Source organism: Gambusia affinis, linkage group LG23 (assembly GCF_019740435.1).
Source record: "Gambusia affinis linkage group LG23, SWU_Gaff_1.0, whole genome shotgun sequence".
Taxonomy (NCBI): domain Eukaryota; kingdom Metazoa; phylum Chordata; class Actinopteri; order Cyprinodontiformes; family Poeciliidae; genus Gambusia; species Gambusia affinis.
In genome coordinates, this window is record NC_057890.1 from 583,159 (window position 1) to 609,436 (window position 26,278).

At 38.2% G+C, this 26,278-nt stretch overlaps 1 protein-coding gene across 2 annotated transcripts in view; it reads left to right on the top strand.

Moving 5' to 3' along the window:
- The window catches only part of braf (B-Raf proto-oncogene, serine/threonine kinase), a 44,758-nt gene that overhangs the window by 12,449 nt on the left and 6,031 nt on the right, over positions 1–26,278 (top strand). For both annotated transcript variants that reach the window (XM_044107567.1, XM_044107568.1), the window contains exons 4-12: positions 3,020–3,123; positions 8,744–8,846; positions 13,968–14,116; positions 16,366–16,485; positions 16,846–17,005; positions 21,164–21,203; positions 21,661–21,797; positions 21,877–21,994; positions 22,660–22,744. In XM_044107567.1, the coding sequence (XP_043963502.1) occupies positions 3,020–3,123; positions 8,744–8,846; positions 13,968–14,116; positions 16,366–16,485; positions 16,846–17,005; positions 21,164–21,203; positions 21,661–21,797; positions 21,877–21,994; positions 22,660–22,744 (1,016 nt within the window). The remainder of the gene's footprint in view (positions 1–3,019; positions 3,124–8,743; positions 8,847–13,967; positions 14,117–16,365; positions 16,486–16,845; positions 17,006–21,163; positions 21,204–21,660; positions 21,798–21,876; positions 21,995–22,659; positions 22,745–26,278) is intronic.

The window sequence follows — 26,278 nt, forward strand, 5'->3', positions numbered from 1 at the left end:
TGCAGTGACGTCATAAACAAGAAAAACGTTATAGCGAATAGAGGAAAATAAAATGACTGGAAAATCTAACACAAAAAGAACATAAAAAAAACCTTCATAGCACTGGGACAAAATAAATTAAAATTTTTTGCACTCCTACAAAGTCAAAGTACACAAAAAAATGGATTTAATGGCTAAAAATAGGGATTTTGCATAATGCATTGCCTTCACAAAGCTGAATTTACCAAGACTGTGAAATACCAAAAACTTTTTTAACTTTTGCAACAAAACCAATACTTGATTAGAGGAATAAATCAGGATTGGAGGACTTTTAGTAGTTCCATTAGTTTCTTGTAGGCCAAGTATTGTAAAAGTAATTGTTAATCTGGTTGTTCTGGTCATTTTTCAGAATGATTATTTTATCAATAATCATACAAAATTACCGCAAATACACTGGGTTTAGAGAAATGCTAGTTTCCATTTGATTAACATTGAAATATCAGGACCAGTACTTTAACTTCTGTTAATTATGTAGATTTTAACAGTTTAAAATTTTTAACACAATTATTCGCTTTTTTTTTTTACATGCACCTTTGTATTGTGGTTCTCGTTCACACTGACACAACAGTGAAGTTATGGATAAAATGATTCTTCGTTTTTTTTTCTCTATTTCTTGTATCTGCTCATATGCATATTGCTGCATTTTTTACATAGCCATATCACATAAGACTGATGACAGTCACACATAAACAAAATGAAACTGATTAACACTATCATATGGGGAGGGTACCGAATGAGGAGAAGATAAAAGCAGAATTGTTGCTTCACTTGGTGTTACCCCTAAGGTGAGCTAAGTGGAGCCCAGCGCTGGATGGTGAATGTCACTCTGTATCTGTTCCATTTGTGTGACTTGCATGGCTTGTAACATTTGATCTTTTTCGGCATTAAAGCCTGTTTATACTTAACCAAATCTCATTATTTCTCAAGGGAATGATACTTGGGGGATTTGGTTGGGTCCTGAAACTGGTAAATGGACATAGGTGGCACACAAAAGGGGAAATGGGTGAACTACAACAGTGATGAACAACAGCAGAGGTCGCAGTATTAAAACAAATCTGTTATGTATTATTTTTACCTGTCAAATTATAGTCATATTAACATAGGCTATTCAGACAAATTTTTTTATGCATTTTAGTTACTATTCATCTTGTTGCACCATTAATCCTGATCCCATCACAAATAAAGCAGATGAAAAAAATCTAACCTTTTCTCCATAGTGAAAAAAACCACTAACTGGGCCCCCAATAATTTATAATAAAGTAAATTAAATGACTCCACTTAAATTACAAGCACTTCACCTGCTGGGATCTGAAAGCACAGTACCTCACAAATTCTTGCACCTGCAGAGAAATGTGAGCTAGTTCATCAGTCTGTTGGGCTTATATGATCCAAACCGATCAATTGAACTCTGCAGGCCTTCTACCCTGTTCGCGGTCTGGGCATGTGCTTTTATGAGGATTTTTTTGTGTGGTTTCGCCTCCCCGAAACAGACAGATCTTAGATCTGCCGCATTCCTGAGGGCTGCTCTCCTTTTGGGCGCAGGAGGGTAATGTCTTCCAGCTCCATTTGTTAAAACTGCAGGGTTAGATAACTCTAATTCTTCGCAGTGGCAGAGCCACATCCGCATTAGTTGTGCAGCGCAGTGCACATGTTGTAGTCTAAGTAACTTTTGCACCTTTATTTATTTCCTCAAGATAAACTGCTTGCTCCTCTGTTTAGACTATAAATAGATTAGAAAAACATTTAATTCTCATTAGTTTCTCTATTCTATATGTACTGGAGGCTGGAATTAAATACGCCATTTCAACCAAAGGTTTGGAATGCACTTCTGAAGCAGATGCACCAGAGCGTCCTGTCCGTAACTCTTCAACACGCTATCAGTTCCCAGTCAGCAAATCACATCTAGTTCAGAGTTCATGAGATGATATTCAGAAAGGATATTTTTTATTAATTGGTTTTAGTTGTCTCTGCGTTGAACTCTTTGCATAAAGTCTATAATGTCTGCCCTTGTGCACCAGTAATAAACCTGTCATTGGATAGGTTAAAAATAACCGTCAAATAATGGACGGGCTTCAAATTTTTCTGTCATTAAAAAAAATAATTAAAAAAAATGGCAAAACGGCATTCCAACAATTATTTTATTTTGTCGGAATGCGGTTTTCGATTAAAATGCAATGAAATGAACTTCAAACCCTGTAATTATCTCAAATAAAAAGTCAAATCCGATCAATAATTAAAGGTCCACTATTGTGCAACATAAATTTTTTGCGTGTTTCTGTACTTCCATATGAGTATTTACTGATTCTAGAAACAGTGCAAGAGCAAAAAAAAAAAAACCAAAAAACATTCAGCCATGTTTTGGGAAATTTATTCAAATTTGTGTCAGTTCTCAAGTGTTTAATCCTTGAGTGGTTGTGGCTGATGGTTGTTCAGTACACTCTACTTCTGCTGCTAGGTCTTCTTCAGTGGTACTGCAGTTATACCACTGTGCATCTGGTTGTAGCCATTTTCACATATGAGGAGCCAATGTAAACAATGTAAAGTTTTGGGGGTGCGACCAGCAGCAGCTTATTTGCATAATTGTGAAGTAGCACTAAAACAGCGCATATTTAAATGAACTCAAAAAAGGCAGAACTGATCGTGTGACACCTAAATATCTGAGAATAATTTTGTGTATTAAATGTAATGAACATGTTTTGTTTAACTCACAGACCTTTCCTAGCTTCTTCAAGTAATATTACTAGTGTACATGCGCAATACACGTGTAATACATGTGCAAATAACGACTCTGTATTATATTTCGTATTGACCAAATGTGCAGTGCATTTTCCTGAGATGAGTCAAAGCTTTAGACATGAAAGCAGCTGATAAAGTCAAGCCTGAAAATTTCAACAATAAATTGTTTCTGCTGCTGCTTTAGCTCATCTCTCATGATGATTACTTAGAGACATTTCAGTGAGTGCTGCTATTTTGTGTTCAGGTCCCAGCCCGCTGTGGGATGACTGTGAGGGACTCACTGAAGAAAGCTCTGATGATGCGGGGACTCATCCCAGAGTGCTGTGCAGTCTATAGAATACAGGATGGGTAAGTTTTCTGTTAAAATGCTTAGCTAAAGGGCGTGCTGTGATGGCGTAGGGGATAGCACAACCCACGTTTGGAGGACTTGAGTCCTCAACGCGGCCGTCGCGGATTCAATTCCCGGACCCTGCAATGTTTGCCACATGTCTTTCCCCCTTTCCTGTCAGCCTACTTTCATATAAGGGACACTAGATCTCACAAATCGATCCTGTGGATGGGAAGGGAAAAAAAATGCTTAGCTGAATTGCAGTGGTAGATATTAAAAAAATGTCACTGTATGATCTTTAAGACCATGTCCAAGAATAAATTTCAAGTGATCCTGATTCATCACATGTATGTTTCTAGAAGGAAAATAAGTCTAGATTTATCGATTAAAACCTGAAAAAAACTGAACCCTCCACAGGTTTAAAAAACCCTTTTGAAAATATTGTTTTTTACAATTTTACTGAATATTCAGTCTGCAAGCTTAATGCTAACAAAAGCAAGCCAGTGTACATACTGGCCTGCAGACTAAGTACTGTTAAGTTGAAAGTAGCTTTCTAGCTTACTGTTGGATGTGAAGTAATGGGAGGCGGGGCTAGAACTATATTTTTTCATTCTGTAGTGAAAGGAGGGCTGGAGCGCATGTAAGGGTGTTTTATGTTTTATGGGGACCATTAAAGTGTGGATGCTAACATCAGTAGTGTGATTATTGAGTCAACATTGAAAGCGGAGAATGGCTGCTGGAAATTACAAAGTTCCCCCACTGTTTGATGAGAAGATGTCTTACGAAAGTTGGAAAAATGAGATTGAAATCTGAAGACTTGTTACCGACTTAGACAAATAGAAGCAAGGTCTAGCAGTTACCCTGTCGCTATCAAGAAGAGCAAGAGAAAGCTCGCTGGAAATCGCTATGGAACATCTCAACGACGATACAGGAATGACAGAAATTCAATTTAAACAAGCTGGATTCAGTATTTTTTTTAAATGAAAAGGATCGACAGTACGAAGCTTTCATAGAGTTTGATTGAATCAACAGACAGGGCGACACGTCCATGTTGGATTACATTATCAGGCAACACTGATGATGAAAGTAATACAATCCTGAAGGAAATTGTAAAAAACTGTGAAATATGCATCGCATCCCATACAGTAGAGCGAAACCTAAATCTGCAGAGGGTTTGCCCATGGCTTCAACGTATAATGAGACTGTAGCTGTGGACCTACATGAGCTTGAGGAAGGTCTGTGGTGTCTACATGCTATCGACCATTTTGCAAGATTCAGCGAAGGGAGCAGTATCACCACAAAAACACCCAAAGAGATAGTGAAGCATTTTATTTGCTGCCGGATAAGCGTTCATGGTCCCCCTCACAGATTATTCACTGACAATGGAGGTGAATTTAACAATGAGGAAATGAGACATAGCTGAATGTTTTAACATTGAGCTTAAATCCACTGCTGGATACAGTCCATGGAGCAACGGCCTGCTAGAAAGACAATCAGATTCTCACTGAAATGCTGCTCAAGGTAAAGAGAGACAACAAATGTGACTTGAAAAGGGCCCTGGACTGGGCTTTGATGACAAAAAAACAACATGCACATGGATACAATGCCTATCAACTTGTTTTTGGTCAAAAACCAAACCTGCCTTTTGTTCTTATTGATAGACCTCCAGCATTGGAAACTGATGTCAATATATGGATGGGTCATCACACTGCAACACTGCATAGCATGAGAAAAGCCTTTGCTGAGGCTGAATGTATAGAGAAGATCCGAAGAGCTCTCCGAAAACAGCTGCGACCCACATATGACTAGGCCTGTCACGATTGCAAATTTTGCTGAGCGATTAATTGTCTTACATTAATCGCGGTAGACGATAATATTGTTTGGAGACGTTTGTACAGATTTAATGGAAACGACATAATAATACATGCGATTTCCTGCCAAAGATAGATATACTTTATTTTCAAAAGAGCATTTAACACTGGAACTGATAAAATAAATAAAACAACCAAAAACAAAAATAAAATGGATTCTCAGTCTCTATTAACAAAAATGTACTTGAATAAAAACACCAGAGTGTAAATAAATACTGGATTTAACCCAAAGAGTGCAGATTATGAAGTCTGTAAACCATATTGCCATTCAATAATCATTAGATTTAAATAGAGAAGATGGAACATCGACTACCTGATGCAATAGTTCACACTACATGTTAGTTCACACCTACATTTTCCCCTTAAGACAATCTTAGAACTTTAGTCGTTCTAAGATTGTGTGATTTCATAACAGATCATCCTGTAGTTTGTGGTGTGTTATGGTAGATCGTCGTGGCCGCTCCATCTAAATCAGAGGTTTTCCCCGACTGGGAGCTTAACGCAGCCTGTTGAATGTAGCCAATCAGAAAGCACGGATTCTTTCTGAGAGGAAATTACAGAAGGAAATCCCAAACAGCTGACACGGCGCAACCCAAAGTCCAGCAGACATTGGAGATAATATATGGAAACAACATTAATGTTTATAAAACATTTTGTGCAAAGAATACAGAAATGATGAGGGGAGGAGTTGGAGCAAAATTGCTATGCAGTTGATGAACCCAGTAACTTTTCAGCTGTTCTTCGTTAACGTGACATAAATTGGTTCTAATGATTTTCATTCAGTCAGGACGTTACACTGACACTAGAACCACATGCACTGCAGGTAGATTGTAGGAAATCATTGATTAATGCCTGGTTTTAAAATGAGTTCACTGGACTTGTAGCCATTGTTTTGTGCCCATTGTTGGCACCACATGGCACGATGGAACCCGATCGAATCGTTATACCTAGGATTTCTGTCGGCTATTGTGTGATCTCTCATGTTTTGAAAATGGGCCGACAATCAGCCGAAAGCTCTAAGATGGTGTAGTGTGAACTGGACATTACACTGAGGAAATGAGGAAGGGAGGGTCAGTGGAGAGCAGCGGAGTTGAGCCTTTTTTTAATTTACTGTCATCAACAGAAAGAGAAATAGGCTGGAAGAGACGATAAAGCCGATAATTAGTACATTAATTGATTTATCGTTTATCGCGACAGACCTACATATGACAAATATGAAACAGGAGACAAAGTCTATTATAAACGTACAGACTGTCTATTATAAACGCAATAACCACACCTGGTCCTGGAAAGGGGCCAGGTGTGGTTATTGGCCAAGATGGTGTAGTAATATTCATCAGGCATGGTGGAACATATGTCAGAGTACATCACAGGAAGATTTGCTGTTTTCAAGTTTTTGGCAGAAAACGGCGAATCCTCCTGTGATCCAGTACAACCTGAAGAGGATGGCCTCCCACTGGCACACACAACAACTGTAAGTGAAGGAATAAAACTGGAAGCTGGGCAAGGAGTTAAATACACAAACAAAGAAACAGGTCAAAATATGCTGGAAAAATAACAAGCCAGGCAAGAAAAGCCAGTGGGAAACACAAAAACGGGTACAACTTAGAATACACCGAGCCAGAGGAATTGCTGGATCCACAGAGTCAGTTAATACGGGACAAGTAAGCAAGCTCGAAGTGGTTGAAAATGTCAAGACCGATGCTGATGACAGAGATGAAATATTAGTGGTGAATGAGGATATTTTCTCACATGCTAAACAAACTGAACTTGAAAACTGGAATAGAAACAATGCATTTATGGAGGAAAAAGATGAAGGTCAGAAATGCATATCAATGAGGTAGGTGTGTACACTCACAAAAACACAAGCAGGCATGGGACCCAAAGCTAGACTGGTTGCAAGAGGCTTTGAAGAAATTAACATTCAAGAACTTCCTAAGGATTCACCCACTTGTTCCTCTGAATCTCTAAAGATGGTCATAGGTGTTATATGTCAAAATAAATGGAAGCTGAACTCTATTGACATCAAAGCAGCATTTTTGCAAGATAAAGATTTAACACGGGATGTGTATCTCAGTCCACCTCAAGAGGCAGAAAGCGAAGGAATTGTATGGAAGTTAATCAAGAGTAACTTCCAATCCATCAAAATGGATTAGGAGAGTGGTACGAAGCACGTTAGCCGGAGAGACTTTGGCACTAGCAGATGAGATTGGTAGTGCTGTCTTTCTTAGTACTCTCTATTCAGAGCTCATAGTTGGTGATGGCGTGCGCAACATCCTACCCATTACCTGTGTAACGGACAACCATTCCCTCTTGATGCTATCAAATCTACAAAATGTGTAACTGAAATGGACTTTGGCTTGATATCAGCCAATGGAGGAAGAAGGGAGCGGGAGATCGACAGGCGGATTGGCGTAGCGTCTGCCGTCAAGCGGGTGCTGTACCGGTCCGTCGTGGTGAAGAGAGAGCTGAGCCAAAAAGAAAAGCTCTCGATTTACCGGTTGATCTACGTTCCCACCCTTATCTATGGTCATGAGCTTTGGCTCATGACCGAAAGAACGAGATCGCGGATACAAGCGGCCGAAATGGGTTTTCTCTGTAGGGTGTCTGGGCTCTTCCTTAGAGAGAGAAGCTCAGTCATCCGGGAGGGATTCAGAGTAGAGCTGCTGCTCCTTCACATCGAGAGGAGTTGAGGTGGCTCGGGCATCTGGTCAGGATGCCTCCTGGACACCTCCCTGGTGAGGTGTTCCAGGCACGTCCCACTGGGAGGAGGCCCCGGGAAAGACCCAGGACACGCTGGAGGGACTATGTCTCTCGGCTGGCCTGGGAACGCCTTGGGATTCCTCTGGAGGAGCTGGAAGAAGTGGCTGGGGAGAGGAAAGTCTGGGCCTTCCTTCTGAAGCTGCTACCCCCGCGACCTTACCCCGGATAAGCGGAAGAAGATGTATGGATGGAGAAAACCAGACAGCCATGAGGCCCGGAGCTGTTTTTAGGGTTGCTCCAAGAAAACTAGCTAAGCCACCAGCTGCCCTCATTTACACATAATTAACTGGTGATTTTTAAATTTTATTTCTTTCACATTTTCTATTCAATAGGAAGACATTATTTACAGTATTTAAGCACCAACTATAATCTCATAATTAAAATAAACATTTTTTTTCACACTTATGTAAAGATCTAATGACTCAGCCAGTAGATCTTGAATGAATATACTTCATCAATTGAGGGGGAAATTTCACACATTTGTTTCTGCTCTTTATTTGAAGTAAAACTGTGCAGTCAAAAAAGAATGTTGCAGTATAAAACATGATCTCAAGTATCATTTCTTCCAGTCTTTGGTGATGAGTTTAAAATTTTAGCATTGTAACAACCACACTGTAGAGGGTCTAAAGCCATTGTGAAGTAAACTCTGAGCTCAACTGTAGCGAAGCTACACCTTTCTAGAGACCTGAAGGCAGAAGGTTGCAGTTGTCGGTTCTGTCGGTGTTGCATGCGGGCATTCTAATGAAAAAAGTGTACATTTGAAATCAGATACAGATTTGTGTATGGCGCTCATGTTACAGGGTAGAGTAGATTACAACTCTAACCTGATTCCTCTAATGCAAGCAACATTTGGTTTGCTTGCATCAGTTGTGTCTTCCAGTACATGATTGCTTGAGGTGAAATTAACCAGTAATACTGAAGCAGTAGGATGCTTACCGTAGTTTTTTTCTGTTAACAACCAGTCTTTGTTTTTCAGCAGCTGTTGTACTCTCAACTTCTGTTTTAGAGAAAAGAAGCCTATTGGCTGGGACACAGACATCTCCTGGCTGACCGGAGAGGAGCTCCACGTGGAAGTGTTGGAGAATGTGCCACTTACCACACATAACTTTGTAAGTCTCCAATTATGCATCTATTATAATCTAAATGCTGAACATTAGGGGTGTCATGGTACAAGTATTCCTGTCTAAATAATGTTAATACAGCCTTGTTTTATATCTGAACCCATCAGAATCTTCATGTCAAGAACTAACTGCACAATACAATGTTCTGTAGTGCAGATTTAAAAACAGAGAGAACTCTGAGCTATTACTAAACTCTGCTACTTGGGAACATTAAGGTTTCTCATTCAGCTATAGTGGAGAGAGAATGGTGGACCAAACTAGAACTTTGTGTTTCTGATGGGTACAAGCAGTATGCGGCTTGGGTGGCTTTGAGATAATTCTGGTCCACCATTATAGGGAAATCTTTCTGCCATAATTTGAGAGCAATCATTTTCAGTCTGAAAGCAGGATTACATGACTTTTGTTCTCAAAACTTTTAATATTTTTGCTTACATTTTCATTTTGAAAGCAGGACTTAACGTCTTTCTTCTCAAAACTTGTAATGTTTGTACTCAAACCTTTTTTTTCTCGCGCTCTTGCAAAACTTTGCTCACTTATGAAACATTCTCTGCTTGCTTTAGGAACAAAAATGCACCGTTGTCTGGCAACCTCTCAACCAATAGAATGAAAGTGTTGTATTGGGTACGTTATTTTCCTTCTAGCAAATTACGGCAGGAAAATTCCCTCATACACCATCTGGCATCTCAGGAAGTGGAAGCAGGCTGCGAACCACTTCAAATAGCCGAGTTTGAAGTGCTCACGGTGGTCAAAAAGCTTCTCAGTGGCAAGGCTCCGGGGGTGTATGAGATTCCCTGGAGTACCTCTGGTTGTTGTAAGGTTGTGTTGGTTGATGCGATTCTGCAAGATTGTGTGGACATCGGGGGCAGTTCCCCTGGATTGGCAGGCTGGAGTGGTGGTCCCCATATTCAAAAAGGGTAGACTATAGAGCAGGGGTCACCAACCTTTTTGAGACTGGGAGCTACTTCATGGTTACAGAGTAACATGAAAGGCTACTTGTTTAAAACAGTCATAAATTTTCTTGGCTCAGCCTTTATAATAATAATAATAATACATATATGTATATATGATTACATGCTGCCTGATCATATTGATATTAGGGACTACTCACAATAGTTTTCAGTAACAATTTACCATGGCCAATATGGTTAATTGCTATTATGTGATCAGAAGTTCAGAGTTTTAAGATTGAATCCGTTTTGGAGCTTTTCTGTCTGATTCTAAATTGCCCGCAAGTCACTGAGAGTACAGGTTGTTGCAGCTGCAGCTGTACGCACTGCGAGATTTTCCTTAAAATAAAATAAAAAGATAAATAAATAAATAAAATTATTGTATATTTTATTGTCCAGCCCTCTTTACTAGTAACAAAATTGTAGAGAGAAGAAAAAGGTCTTTTGTGTCAAAACATCTTGTATTTAGCGCACTTCAGTGTGAGTCTGTGGGGGTCAAAGGGCAGCCAAAGCCTAAATCTTATTGGTCAGTTTGTTTTTTCTGTGAGCTAAAAATGATGAGTGGAGTTTGAACCTCCCGTTGTTCTAAGATCCCGTCTGAGCTTCTTACAGTGTGCGATTCTGGCGGGTCACTGGTTTATTAGCTTTTTTGTGTTTTCGCAAACTTAAAAGCTGATGGGTCACCTGTTGGCTGACACCAGCAGATGTCGAAAAAAAAATGTCAGACAGATTGGAAGGTACAAAACTATCATTGCTCCTGACCTGGAAGAGCACAACCACATCTCCAAAGCACATCATGTGCGCGTCACACAAAAGCTAAATCACTAAAGCAGCGCACCCTTGTTTTTTTTTTGTTTTTTTTTACACAAACTATGATAAATAATAAAGACATGGAAGCAAAGCCTACCCATGAGATCCACGGAAAGAGGAGGATGTTGATTCCCAGGTTCAGCTGGTGTCAGACGTCCAAAGGAGAAGGTGAAGCAACAATGTTTGATTAATTGGGGAACGTATCGACTAGATTAAATTGTTTAACCCACAGTCTTAGCGTGGCGCTCAGGAAGAGCGGCAGATGTCAGTTAACTGGTGACCCATTAGCTCTGCAGTTCAGGAAACGTCAAAGAAGCTCATAAACAGGGGACCTGTCAGAACCGACATGGTAAAAAGCTCCACCGGGATCCAAACCGCTCTTAGAACTACCGGAGGTTCAGACTCTGCTCATTCATTTTTAGCTTACAGAAAAAGCGCCAAGACGCCAAATAGACAAAAGCAAACTGACCAATAAGATTTAAGCTTTGGCGTGCCCTTTGACCCCCACAGACTCAGCCGTGCGCTACGTACAACATGTTTTGACACATAAGATCTTTTTATTTCTCCACAATTTTGTTAATTGTAAAGAGGGTTTGATAATAAAAATTTCAGAAATTATTCTTTTCTTTTTTTACTTCAAGGAAAATCTTAAGGTAGGCAGAGTGTGTGCAGCCGTACAGCTGAAGGCGCTGCTGCCCTTCGATAAAATCTTGCAGGCATTTGCGCAGTTCTGAACTTTAACCATTGAAAAGAGTTTTATGCATAAAGCAATTTATTTTAAACATTTTTATAATTTACTTAAAAAAAATCTAAATATAAACAAATGTTATTAATTCAATATAAAAACATTAAATTAAATAATTTCTTTGGCAGTGCTCCCTAATGACAATGGCTATTTTTAGAACTTGCTCCGCGCCTGATAGGTCCCTTTGGGCGACTGGGTGCCTGTGGGCACCGTTTTGGTGACCCTTGATATAGAGTGTTCTGCAGCTTCAGAGGGGTCACACTCTTAAGCCTTCCTGGCAGGTTTCATTCAGCGGTCCTGGAGAGAAGGGTCTGTCGGCTAGTCTAACCTCTGATTTAAGAAGAGCAGTGTGGTTTTCGTCCTGGTCGTGGAACATTGGACTAGTTCTACACCCTCAGCAGGGTCCTGGAGGTCCATGGGAGGTCGCCCAACCAGTCTACATATTCTTTGTGGACTTGGAGAAGGAGTTCGAGCATGTAGGGCTCTGTGAGGGATACTGCAGGAGTATGGTGTACTGGGACCTGTGATACTTGTGTTAGGTGTTAGGTCCCTGTAGTACTGGTGTCAGACTTCACATCGCTGGCAGTAAGTTTGGCTTGTTTCTGGTAAGAGTTAGATCTTGCCGAGGCTGCCGTTGGTCACCAACTCTGATCATTACTTTTATGGACAGAAGCTAGGCGCAGCCAACGTGTTAAGGTGGCCTTTTTGGTGGCCTTAGGATCGCAACTCTGCTTTTTGCAGACAATGAGGTTCTACTGGCTTCATCAAGTCATGATCTACAGCTTTCACTGAGTGGTTCACAGCCGAGTTTGAAGTGGCCTTGATGAGGATCAGTGCGTACAAATCCAATGCCATGTCTTGAACAGAAAAAGGGTTGAGTGCCTTTTTTGGGTTTAGGGAATATGGCCTTCCCCAAGTGGAGGAGTTTAAGTATCTCGGGATCTTGTTCATGAATGAGGGAAAAGTGGAATGGGAGATCAACAGACAGTTTGGCACAGCATCTACAGTGAAGTGGACGCTGTACCGGTGAAGAGAGAGGTGAGTCAAAAAGCAAAGCTCTCAATTTACTGGTCGGTCTAAGTTCCTACCCTCATTTATTATGGTTATGAGCTTTGGGTCATGACCAAAAGAACGAGGTCATGGATACAAACAGCTGAAATTAGCTTTCTACGTAGGGTCTCTGGGCTCATCCTTAAAGAGCTCAGTTATCCACGACGGTCTCAGAGTAGAGCTGCTGCTCCTTCACGTCGAGATGAACCAGTTGAGGTGGCTTAGGCATCTAGTTAGGATGCCTCCCTGGTGAGGTATTCCGGACATGTCCCTACAGGCCGAGAGCCAGGGGAAGACCAAGGACATGCTGTGCTGAAGGGACTGTGTTTCTCGGCTGGCCCAAGTAACTGAAGAGAGAGAAGTCTGGGCCTCCCTACTTAGGCTGCTGCCTCCTTGACACGACCACAGATAAGCAGCAGAAGAAGATGGAAGGAACAGTATTGACCATTTAAAAGAAGTTTTATTGTCCATCTATACCAAACTGTGACTTTAAGGGAAGTGTGTTCTGAACTCTGAATTTTGTGTTACATTAAATCTTGACTATTAAAACCATTAAACATAGCATAACAAATGTTAAACAAGTTTCAGTTTACAGCAGGGCTGCAACTAATGATTATTTTAGTAATTGATTACTGGATTGATTACTCTGATGATTGATCAGGTAAAAAACATTGTACTTTCTGCAGATTCTTTCATTTAACCTCTTAAACCTTTTATATACAGTGTTAGAAATACATTAATAGAAGTAAATAAACAATTTCTTATTGAATTAGACAATGGACATTGTATTGCCTAAAATGCATTAACAGCATTCCTTTCATGAATTCTTAATCATCTGCAGCAAAGGATGCATCTGCAGGTAAAACATTCTTTATATGAATATGTGAAAAGCTCAGACTTTTCTGGTAGGCTTAACATCAATACAGTGTACTAAATGGATAGCAAAAAGATGCTTAATAGAAGGTATTTCACAGGATTTGAAGCAGGTGAAGCTAAAACTGCAACGAGAAGAGTTGTAGGTAAAAGAAATGAACAAAGGTATGTTTTTTTATCTTGAATGCCAAATTTATATATTTTCAAACAGTTTGGGATAATTACTGATCTGATTGCGGCGTTATTTCAGTACATGACATGTTTGAGTCTCTATACTCCAGTTAACAATTAAATGACTACTGAATTTGTTGATTATTTAAATAAACAAGTCATCATGTTTTTCCAAGTTATTGATTCAACCCTATTTCACAGGAAAACTTTCTTTTTTTGTTTACTTTTTTTTAATTTGGTTTGCACACTCACACACATGTTGAAGCTGGTTAAACTTTTAACTGAACCAACAAAAGTCGTAATCACTAACCCTCAGAGATGGGGTTATAACCAGTCCATCAAGTGTCCCTAACGGAGTCTGTGTACTGTTGTTTGAAAACTGGTACTGTCGCTGCTGAGCTGCCACCTGGTTTGAGACACACTGCACTGCTAGCATTTCTGGAGACAAGAACCTATCTTCTTTGTTGCTCAGGCCCACATGCTCCTGATTATGTATTTATGTGTGTTTGGCAGGTGAGGAAGACCTTCTTCACATTGGCCTTCTGTGATTTCTGTAGAAAACTGCTGTTCCAGGGTTTTCGCTGTCAGACCTGTGGCTACAAGTTCCATCAGCGCTGCAGCACAGAGGTTCCTCTCATGTGTGTCAACTATGACCAGCTGGAGTAAGTTCTGGACATGAGGGCTTCATCCAGCTGTCCAGCTTGGAACTTTTTCTCTCTACTTAATCAGATCATGACACTTGTGTTTTAGTCATTCCCGACACACTTCACACTAGGAATGCACAATATCTACACTATACGGTAGAAATGATAGAAATTTGGCCTATGAAAGAGATCTGCACTCTACTGGCTGACCGCAGTAATGCTTGTTGATGACATAATCGACTGGCATCGAAACTGGGCAAACGGGAAGCAGTGTAGCAGAGAGCACGAGGGAAAAGCTTGTTAAAAAGGCAGGTGCCAAAACGCCAGTAGTCTTTCTTAGCGCAACGCTCAAGAGGAGCGCAGCAGATGTCATGGTTAGACAGTGGGGAAAGAGAGGTTAAAGGGCATGTGGGGTCAGTATGACCCCTCTGGAACGCTCACAGAGTTCAATGGACTAATTGTCTTAACCCTCCCATGGTCTTGGCACAATGCTCAGGAGGAGCATGGCAAACGCCACGCTCAGAAAGTGGGGAGTATCGGTCTGACTTTCCAAAACCATAGCTCCTGCAAAGGGAGGAAATACAAGCAATTTGTTTTACCACCTTAAACGAAGCAAGTATTTGAATTCAATTGACTAGAAGATTCAGTCACAACATTTGGAAGAAAAAGGAGGATTCGACATAGACATCCAATACATTAAAGTTAGTGATTCTACATACCGTAGATATATTTTTCATTCATAAATGAATGAACAATGTTAATGTTAAGTCTCCCTTAACATTAGATTTTTTAAGGAAGACCTGGCAATGACAGGCAACACCATAAAAATAATAAAACTATTACAAACATTGAATGCAAATAACATCCATGAAAACTAGCCAAAGTAAATGTTTTAACACATTCATTTTCACATTTCACTCAATTATTATAATTTTTTTTCATTTCAATTGTATATATTGTTACAGCTACCCATCAAAATGGATATCATGATTTAAATTTCATGCTATTTCGCACATTCCTACTTCTCACTAATATTAGTTGGCTCTGGTATACTTATTGTTATCGCTCAGTGCAAAAACATTTTTTAACCAATAGAGGGCCTAGTCGATGCCACGTTGAGTTCAGAACACAGACAAGTTTCTGTATAGTTTCTGAAAAAACAACAGTGGTTTGGATTTGGCGAGATTGAAGGTCTTGCACTAAATGTAGCGAATTAAGCTAAGCGAAATGATCCAAAATGCCACCATACAGTGACTGGCTGCTGCCAGGAAGACACAGGAAGATGCAATTTGATATTTTGTAGATTTGGTCTAAAGAAGTATGTTTTTGTTCTTTTTTATTATTCTAACTATTTAAACTATTTATAATTAGGCAAATACAATAATTTACAACTTGCAGACAGCACAGATCACCTCTTTTTGCTCGGTGCAACTCCCACACAAAAATTTGCAGCGTCTACAGTTGTCAAAGGTTTTATTTTTAGCACAGCATCTCTGTATCTCACACTGCCTCCTGTTCCACCCGCATTTTAAATTTTTGAAGGCATAGTTTATCACCTGCTTTGATAAATGCAGCTACATCTCCATTTTTTCCTTTTATTGTGATCAAACTAGGAAGAAATTATTTCTTTTTGCTTCACATGAATTCTTTATTTTATTTCAAATAAAAACTTGCATTTTAGGAAAACCCTATTCATGCCTTTATTCCATCCGTCTCGACTTATCTCATTAAAAGCTGATGATGATCTTACCGTAAATAAATTGCTTTAATATTGCTAGTGTTTGTTTGTGTTGTCTGACTAATATTTTAATTAGTTTGATGTGTAGAAGTTTAGGAAATCAAAAAGGAGTAAAAACTTTTTCATGGCCACTGTACATGTAATTTTAGAACATTGTAAAAACCGTATTAATTTAATGTCTTAATGCACAAAACCAACTTGCTTTTTAGCATGTCTGTAAATGGATTTAATAATAAATATATTTTTCTCGTGGTTATCTTTTTACACATAAACATCTCTGTTTCATGACACAATATTAACCCCAGTGTTTGAGTTAACATTGTAAAACTTCCACCATGTTGACCACATGGTGGTGCTGTGGTCTTATATTTACAAACCGTGTGATGCTCCCCGTTTCCTGCTAGTTCTACTAAGTAATTGGTAAATGTCCATCTGAACAACATTATGGCTCCGCTTTTGAGCTCACTTACCTTCAGATTGTCTAAACTAACTTTAGAAATTATTTTGTCTTTATTTTTGTGTTGTGCAGCTTGCTGCTTGTATCAAAGTTCTTCGAGCATCATCCGTTCAGCCAGGAAGAGGTCTCCTCAGAGGGAACCACACCCGTGTCTGAGCTCTGTCCATCTCTCCCCCCATCGGACTCCACCGGGTATGCACTTCTTCAGCTCACACTGCTATTCAGAAGTGCTCCCAAAATCAGTCCAATCATACCTGAGACACTGAATGTTTGTTCCAGCCAGCTGCCTGTAGATCCCATACATTCTGTAAATTACAGTGTAAATATTGGAATTTTACAGTTTCGTTATATTCTATTGCAATCTGCTAAATATAATTGTGGAATTTGTTGGGTATAGGAAGGCAGCAACGATCTGTATTTAATCCACATGTGCTGTTTCAGTGGTCACATCCTGCCTGATGAGAGCGCCCTTTACTTTTGATCAATGTCAGAATTTCAGATGTAGTCCTAATGCCAGTCTGCTGACCTTTTTCCTCATCATCATTTCTTCAGCTCTATATACCACACTACAGTATCCCCATCCAAGTCCATCCCCATTCCAAATAGTTTTCGGACCAGTGAGGAAGACCACCGCAACCAGTTTGGCCAGCGAGATCGTTCGTCCTCCGCCCCCAACGTCCATATTAACACCATTGAGCCTGTCAACATTGATGTGAGTCTGCTGAATATGAGAAACTATGTCCAAGGTTCACAAGGTAATGAGTACTGTTTAGCAGGCACGTGCAGAGAATAGGGGAGCAGAGGAAGCTTGGGCCTCCGCCCCTTTTATCCTTGATGTCCCAAGTGCCCTTTTTTGAGTTGTTTTTTATTTTTAAATTATGTATTTGTTATTGTTTGGCACAAACAGGCCTCAACAATAGTATTTAGCAAACAAAAGCAATTTAATAATAATAAATTTGCCTGGCTGCCTTTGGTCTAATAATAACTGAACAGATTCTCAGTGTCTCTGCCTCCATGTTGTTAAAACACCAAGCCCAGGAGGAAGGGTGCAAAACTCCACCCTCTAACTATCAGATTATGGGCAAGAATATATTTTTTTCAACATTCACTTGTTTGTGAATAAAAACATAGGTCTGATGTTGAAGTTAGAAAGATCATTTTTATTTATTTTTGCAATTGTTGTCATAATAGCAAAAAAACAAAAAACCTCCTCATCCCCAAACATAGAAATAGCTTTGTGTAGAGAAACTTCTGATTTAGTCCAGCACTGGTTTCTTGCTTGGTTTCTCTACAGGCAACTACCACCGCTATGGGACTGACTCAATATATATATATCCTTATATATCCTGACTTATATATATCCTGATATAAAGAAACTGTACCGCAACTGTCACTGCAACGCACCTCAAAACCTGAAGGCCTGTCCCTGCTAGTGCCTCATTAATAAAATCTCCCTGTTGGTCTCTTGCACCCAGCCAGAGACGTGCACTCTGGTTGTTCATGCAGGGCCGGTCCAAGGCAATATGTGACCTTATTCAGAATCTGATTTAGCCACCCCTTCTCACAAAGAACATCAGTACAACTAGTAGTGAACTGCTACTTAATATAGATTAAGTGAAGCCTGGGAGAGGGGGCCCAGATCTATTGACCAAGTTTAAAATCAATCTCTGATTATTGTCTACTACTTACTGTGATGTATTTATGAACAAACCTAGCTCAAACACAGAAGATGACAGCATCAGATTGTAGCCATGGTAATGCAACAATCAAACTATCAAGATCATTTTTTGCACTTTTACAAAGTAAACTTCCTAATTAAATCCTAAATGTACAATTTAATCTCTTAATTTATCTTTGCTGAAACCATTAAATGAAATTTTGTAGCATTGTCATTCTCACTGAACAAATGGTAAAGATTTACAATTACGGTCTGGTCTGTGTTACAATTCAAGCATTTTTAGGGCCCTAGACTTTCAGTAGACCTCTGCCAGAATTTCTTTTGGGAGACATATACAGTAACTGACTAAACTTATATGCATAGTTGTTTCTCAAGATCCTGTTGAATATCAAAATCTAATGACAAATAATTTACTTCTCAACCTTACAAATCTAGATCTTTCTGAAGTGATAACATTAAAAAAATTAACTTGGAGGGGTTAACTGAACTTTTAAAATTTTTAAAGCAATCTGCAGCCAGGGTGCTATGGAAGTTAAATAGTCAGATATTATTAAAGTTTATAACATATTTCATAACCACCTACCTTCTCTCCTATGATCTTTATAACAACTATAGTCTCAGATTAATAAAACCGTCCAGCTCTGCCAGCTGCAAAAACAGTAACTTTATACCTGCTGGTGAAAACATTGTATACAAAATTTGCTTTGTCCCCACGTGATGACAATGATACAGTATGATCTGATTAAATATTAGACTCTTAATTAACGTGTTGTTGCTATGTTGCTGTACCATGTTTTAAGATTTTGTTCAATGTGCCCTTTTTTTAGCTCTTTACCCTTTAGTAAATATTTGTAAAGCCTCAAAGAAATATCACTGACAGATAACAAAATGAACCATATTTTAGTTTCTGGCAGATTGGAGCTTTGGATTGTGTGTCTCCAATAAAATCCTTCCAACTGGTTGGTTGTTTTTATGATTATGTTTTTTTTTTTTTGTTGTTTTCGGACAATATTCGCTTTCATTTTTGGATGTTTTTTTGACCCCACATTTTTCCCTTTTTTTTTTTTTTTTTTTTTTTTTACCAATGTATTTACTGCTATATTGAGCAACACATTATTTAAACATAAACAACAAACCTTTATACTAGAGCATTGCATGTTCTTTAGGACAGCAAATAACTTTGAATAGGGTTAGGGAAAACTTAGAATTGTAGAAAACTTCCTACCATAAAGTACAGAAGAGTTTAACTGCCAAAGCTTGGAAATAAAATCAGAAGCAGTATATTTTGTTATAATATCTTATTAGAACAAGGTGTTATAATGAAAAACTTTTGTTTCAACAAGATGCAAAACTAATGAAAACAAAAAAGTTTACTGTTGTAACAATAGAACACTCACGTTTTAACAACATAAAAAATAAAGTTTATTGTTACAAGAGACAAAACATGTTAAACTCTTTATAATGATGAACTTCCATATTTTAATGAAAAGAAAAATGGTTATAAAGACAAACTTTATTGTTATAACAAGATATAACTCGTGAAAACAAGTTTCTTATTTTAACATGAGTTTTATCTCATAATGAGAGTTTTTTTGATTTACAAGATAAAACTATGCTCCTTTGAAAGATTGCAACTTATTAAAGATGCATAAAGTCATAAGCGTATGACTCTTCATCCTGCTTCTTCTAGACGTCAAAAGAAATCCCAAGTTTTACTGTTACATCCTTTCTTATTTAAGAGATATTAAGATATATTGGTTTTAGAGAAACCAACATATCTTAATATTATAATTATATACATATATATATATATACACACACTATATATTTCACATCTCTTTAAACTAGAAATGTTCTTGTTTAAACAAGATACCGCTCCCAAATTTATTTTCAAACATTGGCACTTAAACGCTTTTGTAATATAAAATCAGATTTGGTAAAAATATTTTTCATTTTGCGTTAAAGACTGGATTCAGATTTTTTGCAGTTTGTACAGATGAAGCATAACATATGGAATCTATGTTTTATTTTGAGTCTATAGGCCTCTAATAAGTCACCTGATTGGCTCTTAGGGAAATAGAATGTCTCATGGGGGAATCATTTGATTGGTTTCTTCTGACTCACTGCTGGTTGGATACAAATCAATCAATCAATCAATCAAATTTTATTTGTGTAGCACATTTCAGCAGCAAGGCATTTCAAAGAGCTTTACATCAAATCAGACACAAAAACACAATGCAACATGGAATCAACAACAAAAACACAACATTAAATCAGGTTCCGTCAATAAATTTCTAATTGATTACGTTTCAAATACAACTCTAAACAAGTGGGTTTTTAGTTGAGATTTAAAGGAAGTCAATGTTTCAGCTGTTTTACAGTTTTCTGGAAGTTTGTTCCATATTTTTGGTGCATAGATGCTGAATGCTGCTTCTCCTCATTTGGTTCTGGTTCTGGGGATGCAGAGCAGAACCAGAAGACCTGAGAGTTCTGGAAGGTTGATAAAACAACAGCAGATCTTTAACGTATTGTGGTGCTAAACCATTCAGTGATTTATAAACTATCAACAGTATTTTAAAGTCTATTCTTTGAGCTACAGGGAGCCAGTGGAGGGACTTTAAAACTGGTGTTATGTGCTCTGTCTTCCTGGTTTTAGTGAGAACTCCAGCAGCAGCATTCTGGATCAGCTGCAGCTGTTTGATTGATTTGTTGGACAGACCTGTGAAGACGCTGTTGCAATAATCAATGCGACTGAAGATAAACGCATGGATGAGTTTCTCTAGATCTGGCTGAGACATTAGTCCTTTAATTCTGGACTAATGTTGTTACTTATACAAATAAGTTATTCTTATATTAACATTGTGTTTTCAATCTTCAACACATCTAATATTGCACTCTATGCTTCATGAAATCCTCACACCTCTACTGTATTATACTCAACAAACCTATGACCCTAAAAGATATTTCATAAGATTTTACTATCATTTTTTGTGCAAATGGAAGGCTATTTAGGTGGGCAAACTGGTTTGTTCTTGACATTAACCCAACAAATCTGTTATGCATGCACTTAATGGGATGTGACATAAAAAAGTGCTCTGATAATTGACCATTGTTTGATGGTCACTTTGTCTCCTGTCAGTAGCAGATATTCTGCTCCTTTCCACATTTTTACAGTTCTCATTCTTTTCTCAGGATCTTATTCGTGATCAGGGCTTGCAGAGGTCAGATGCAGGTAAGAATCACAAATCTGTGAGGGTGTGTAATCAGAAGCAATTTCTTCATGTCATTCACACTATTAGCTGTGATTAAATTATTCACTGTATTTTGTTATTATCCATATTTACATTGGGGGATCAATTTTTTTCTTTAGTGCTTCTACTAACTTTGAAAATGTTTAGCGCACTTAGCTTCCAGTAAAGACATTTTTCTGGATAAATTCTAAAGCACTTATTTACTTTGTTGCTGTATAAACTTTCAATTGAATAAAGTTCTATATATGTTAGTTTTGGTTATTGACAAATAAAAGGATTATTACAATGAATTGAGAAAAAGCTTTTAAGCATAATTAAAAAAGTCTGACTGAAAATCTCAAGCTTTGAATGCAGAACTCTGTCCAGTCCTTCATCCAGAATGCAGAAGATTTGATTCCTTCTTCCAACCCTTTTTACATTTTCCTTGTTCTCCTCCAGGTTCTACCACTGGGCTGTCTGCCACACCTCCAGCATCTCTTCCTGGCTCACTGACTAGTGTCAAAGCACCACAGAAGTCACCATGCCAACAAAGGGAACGCAAGTCTTCATCATCGTCTGAAGATCGCAATAAAATGGTGAGAGCCCATCAGAGATCTAAGTGTTGCACAACAGGGTACTGTGTGCTGTTTGTCAACCCCATATCCTGTGGAACAGAAATCACTGGGCAGAAGAGACTCCAGTGATGACTGGGAGATTCCAGAAGGTCAGATCACCCTGGGTCAGAGGATAGGCTCTGGATCCTTTGGAACTGTCTTTAAAGGAAAATGGCATGGTAAGATTCTGGCTGTAGTTTGCTTCTTAACAAGCTAGAACAAACCTGTAGCCATTAGTTAATATAAGAGTAGACAATACTTTGCTCTGCTAAAGTAGAAAGATTGGGTTATGGTCTATATGGAACTGTTCTCTACTCTAGCATAGACGCTTTAGTTTTTGTAGCAAAGCAACACCAATCAAAACACCACTCAGTCCCACCAGCAGGAGAAACGTTCTGAACATCTGTCTAATCTTTGTATTTATGAAAATAATTCCAAAACATCTTTTTTACTTATTCTGCTAGAGTGCAAGCATGAATCTGGTAGAAAATCTTTGGGTGGAGCCAAAATTTAGGGTGACGGCAAGGAGTTCTTCCAAACTCAAAGACTTGGCAAACACTACCAAAGATAAATCAACAAATTACCAGAGGAAACATTGAAAAAGCTGACAAGGAATTAGAAAAGCGATTTTTCCATTGATTTATAGTGTGTATAAATAATTGTCAAAATGACATTTTTAGTGAAATATAAATAATAAAAAAAAACCTAGGTACGTTTTTACATTAATTTCATATTCATTTTGCATAATATATTATGATCCAACTGCAATGAGCTATATTTCTGATTTATTAAATAGCAACCAGTGTCTTTAGTTTTGATGGATGTCTCTTCCCTTTACTCCCAGGTGATGTGGCTGTGAAAATGCTGAATGTCACTGCTCCCACTCCACAGCAGCTTCAGGCCTTCAAGAATGAAGTGGGCGTCCTCAGGTGACTTCTGCTTCTCATCATTAATCAAATATTATGTGCTTAATATTTGGTGACAGGTTGTCATCACATTCAGATGCAAAATCAACAGTTAATCTTAAATAGAAAATGGTCTGCACTATTTTCTGTATAACCACACCAGTTAATCTGTTCATTGTCTTCAAACTCTGACTTTCCTATTTTTGGAGGGTCCACTGATAAATGTACCCTGATTTCCTTAATTTTGGATATGTGATTGGCTGATGTTTGCAAGAGAAGCCGATCTTATCCACAGATATACAGAGCTACAAAAGCCTGAAAATACCCTTTTTGCTCTTCCATGAGAGATGGCTAACTAACAGACCCACCCACCAGGTCACATCTTATAAAAGTTGATAAAAGTCAGCTCATTGTTGCCAGCTTTAGTGACTTTTTAGACAATAAACAACCAGTATCAACCAAATCTCTCAGGTTAGGGAACTGCCTTGCGCAGCAAGGTAGTTCATTAAGATTAGACTTTTACCTTAAATAAGCTGTTAGCTATTTTTCTTACTTGTTAGTCATTTTAAATATACTGAATGGAGTAAGTCAATTACAGACAACATTCTAATGATACCCCATATGCTATTGGCAGCATTTAGATAAGGAGATGTTCGGCCTGCTTTGATCAGAAAAACTAACTGCTTCAAACAGTTAGAATTCTCTCTCCCTGTGTGTTTCACTCACATGATAGTTGAGCTGCTCTTTAGAACTACAAAGACTGAAGGTTAGAACTACAATATGGCGGTATCCTCAGTGCATACAGAAGAGGTCTGAGCTGAATGTCAAAACTACAACATGGTGGAACTGTCAGTTACTACAGAGGAGGACTGACCCGGCCTTTAGAACTACTTGTGTTTTGAGTATTATATAACCGATTTAACACAATCACTGTTACACATGGGATTAGTTTGGCCCTTTGAAATGAAGCTTGCTGAAAATTTCAAAATAAAAGCCTTGAATATTTTTACATCAGGTAATTGCTTTTTTTCAGCATTATATAACTGATTTAATCCAATGACTCTTATACATGGGATGAGTTTGGCCCTTCCAAATGCAGCTTAATAAAACTTTCAAAGTAAAAGCCTTGACAATTTTTACATCATGTAATTGCTGGTTTTTGCTTTATTTGACTGGTTTATCCACTGCACTGTTACACATTGAATTAATGTGGCCATTTAAGATGAAGCCTACTGAAAATTTCAAAATAAAAGCCTCAATATCACCCTCAAGTTAGTGCACTGCTGCAGGTGGTGCAATAATATTATTCTACATTATCTTTTTTTCTCAGGTTGTTTTGCAAGGCAGTTCATTAACATCAGCCTTTTAGATAAGCTATTTCCTATATTTCTGACTTATTAGCCATGTTTAATATGCTGAATGGAGTAAGTAAAGTACAGACAACATGCTAGTGATGCCCCACATGCTACTGACAGCATTCACCCTAACATTAGCATTTTGGCTATTTTTAGCTGATACATTTACTTTATCATACTGAATGGTGCAAGTCCATGTTAGTGCAGATGCTTGTGACAATTTAGTGAAGCTTAGGCAGTTTGTTATCATTAGTCTGTTAGCTTAAATACGCTATTACCTATTTTCTTTTCTTATTAGCCATGTTTAGTAAACTGAATGGAGTAAGTTAATCATTGGCAACATCCTAGTGATGGCCCTCATGCTACTGACAGCATTTAGGCTTATGTTAGCATTTTGGCAAATATAAGCCAAAATGCTCATGTGCATTTTAGCTTATGTTAGCATTGAGCTAAAATGCTAATTTTAGCTAAATGCTAAAATTAGCATTATCTAATGCTAAATTTAGCAAATCGTAGCATTAACGAAAATGAGCTAAATGCTAATTTAGCTAAAAAATGTCTTGTCTAATGCTAACATTTAGCCAAAACATTAGCATTTTGGCTAATTTTAGCTCATATGCTCATTTTAACATGCTGAATGGTGCAAGTCCTTTTCAGTCGTAATTCTCCTCATGCCGTCGATCGTGCTGCAGCTGCCTATGGTGTCGACGCTAACTTTCAGCGCCGAAACGCTGGGTCCAGACCAACGGGCGCAATTTGGCAGGCCCCATTTAAATTTCTTCAGAAATTTTCTAGTTAAAGATTGTAATCTTGATCTGCTCTTAGTAGGGATGCTCCGATCGGGTGTTTTGCTGGCGATTCTGATACAGATCACCCATGAGGCCGATCTCTGCCGATCACCGATCTTTGCTGATCGCCTGAATTGACTGTTTATTTTTTGCGTTAGTTATAAATGATACTATATGATCTGGCAAAATTAAAAACATGCAACATACTTGCAGTCACAGTACAGAAACTACTCAGTCAAAAGAACAACTGAAAAACCTGCAACCAGTTAAACGACATTTAACAGTAAGGTTCTCTGTACCCTGAATTATACATGAGTCAAATAAATCTCACAACACTGCCTATATCAAATAATGTCTAGTAAAAGAGGGAAACATTCATTGAAAGTCAAATACAGGTTGCATCAAAATAAACTGAATCAAAACTTTTTAAGAAAAAATAACCTTCTAAGAGCACGGTTAGCTGATTAATGCTGGTTCTGATTGGTTGTTTCTGACTGACCGGAGTAATTCTGCAGAACACAGGAGGAGGGAGTGGAAATCAATTATTTATTTATTTTTTCATAAAAAATAAATAGCGAAAGTTTTAAAATGTGAAATCTTTGTCGTTTACGTTACATGCTGCTGCTTTAGGCAGAGCAGAAACATATTGTTAGCTTAGAGACTTCTTCTAAAACTACATGTAGTACAACTAAATGTACTAAATATGTAACAGGGCTCCAGACTAACTTTTGCACTAGTAAACCTAACTTTTTTCTCTCAGGTGAACCAGCACAAGTGTGCACAATTTTCAAGTGCATCAAATTGAACATTGCTTTTAAATCACTGTCCAGTAAGGCAATATTTACTTGTAAATGATTCATTAATAATCTAGAAAGCCTAAAGTTCTTTATTTGAGCACAATAATACAAGACGGGTAACTTACTGAAAGTGTTTAAAGTGCTTCCGTGAAATGAAGGTTAAACTTAAGAATATTCCTAGATAAAATCCCTAAATCCATCCATTATCTTACACGCTTATCCCTAATGTTATCATGAGGGATGCTGGTGCCTATCTCCAGCAGTTAACGGTGAGGATCAGTGTCATGCTGGACAGGTCGCCAGTCTATCACAGGACAACACAGAGACAAACAGGACAAACAATTTTGCACACACAATGAAAATCAAAAGTTGAAGTACATATGTTTTAAAGGCTAAATAAATACTTTATTAATCCCTTGAGGAATTAGAATTAGAATTTTGAACTATTGGTTCACTTAGATATATGCGCTCACATCTGTGTCATTGCACTGGCACAAATATAATGGCTCCATTATCAACAGAGGGGTCATACTGGAAGTACAGTTTTGGAAGAAAAGTTTAGCTTTGTGTCAGAGTAATGGTAATAATTTTCAGATGGTTAGGCCTTAACCTTTCTAT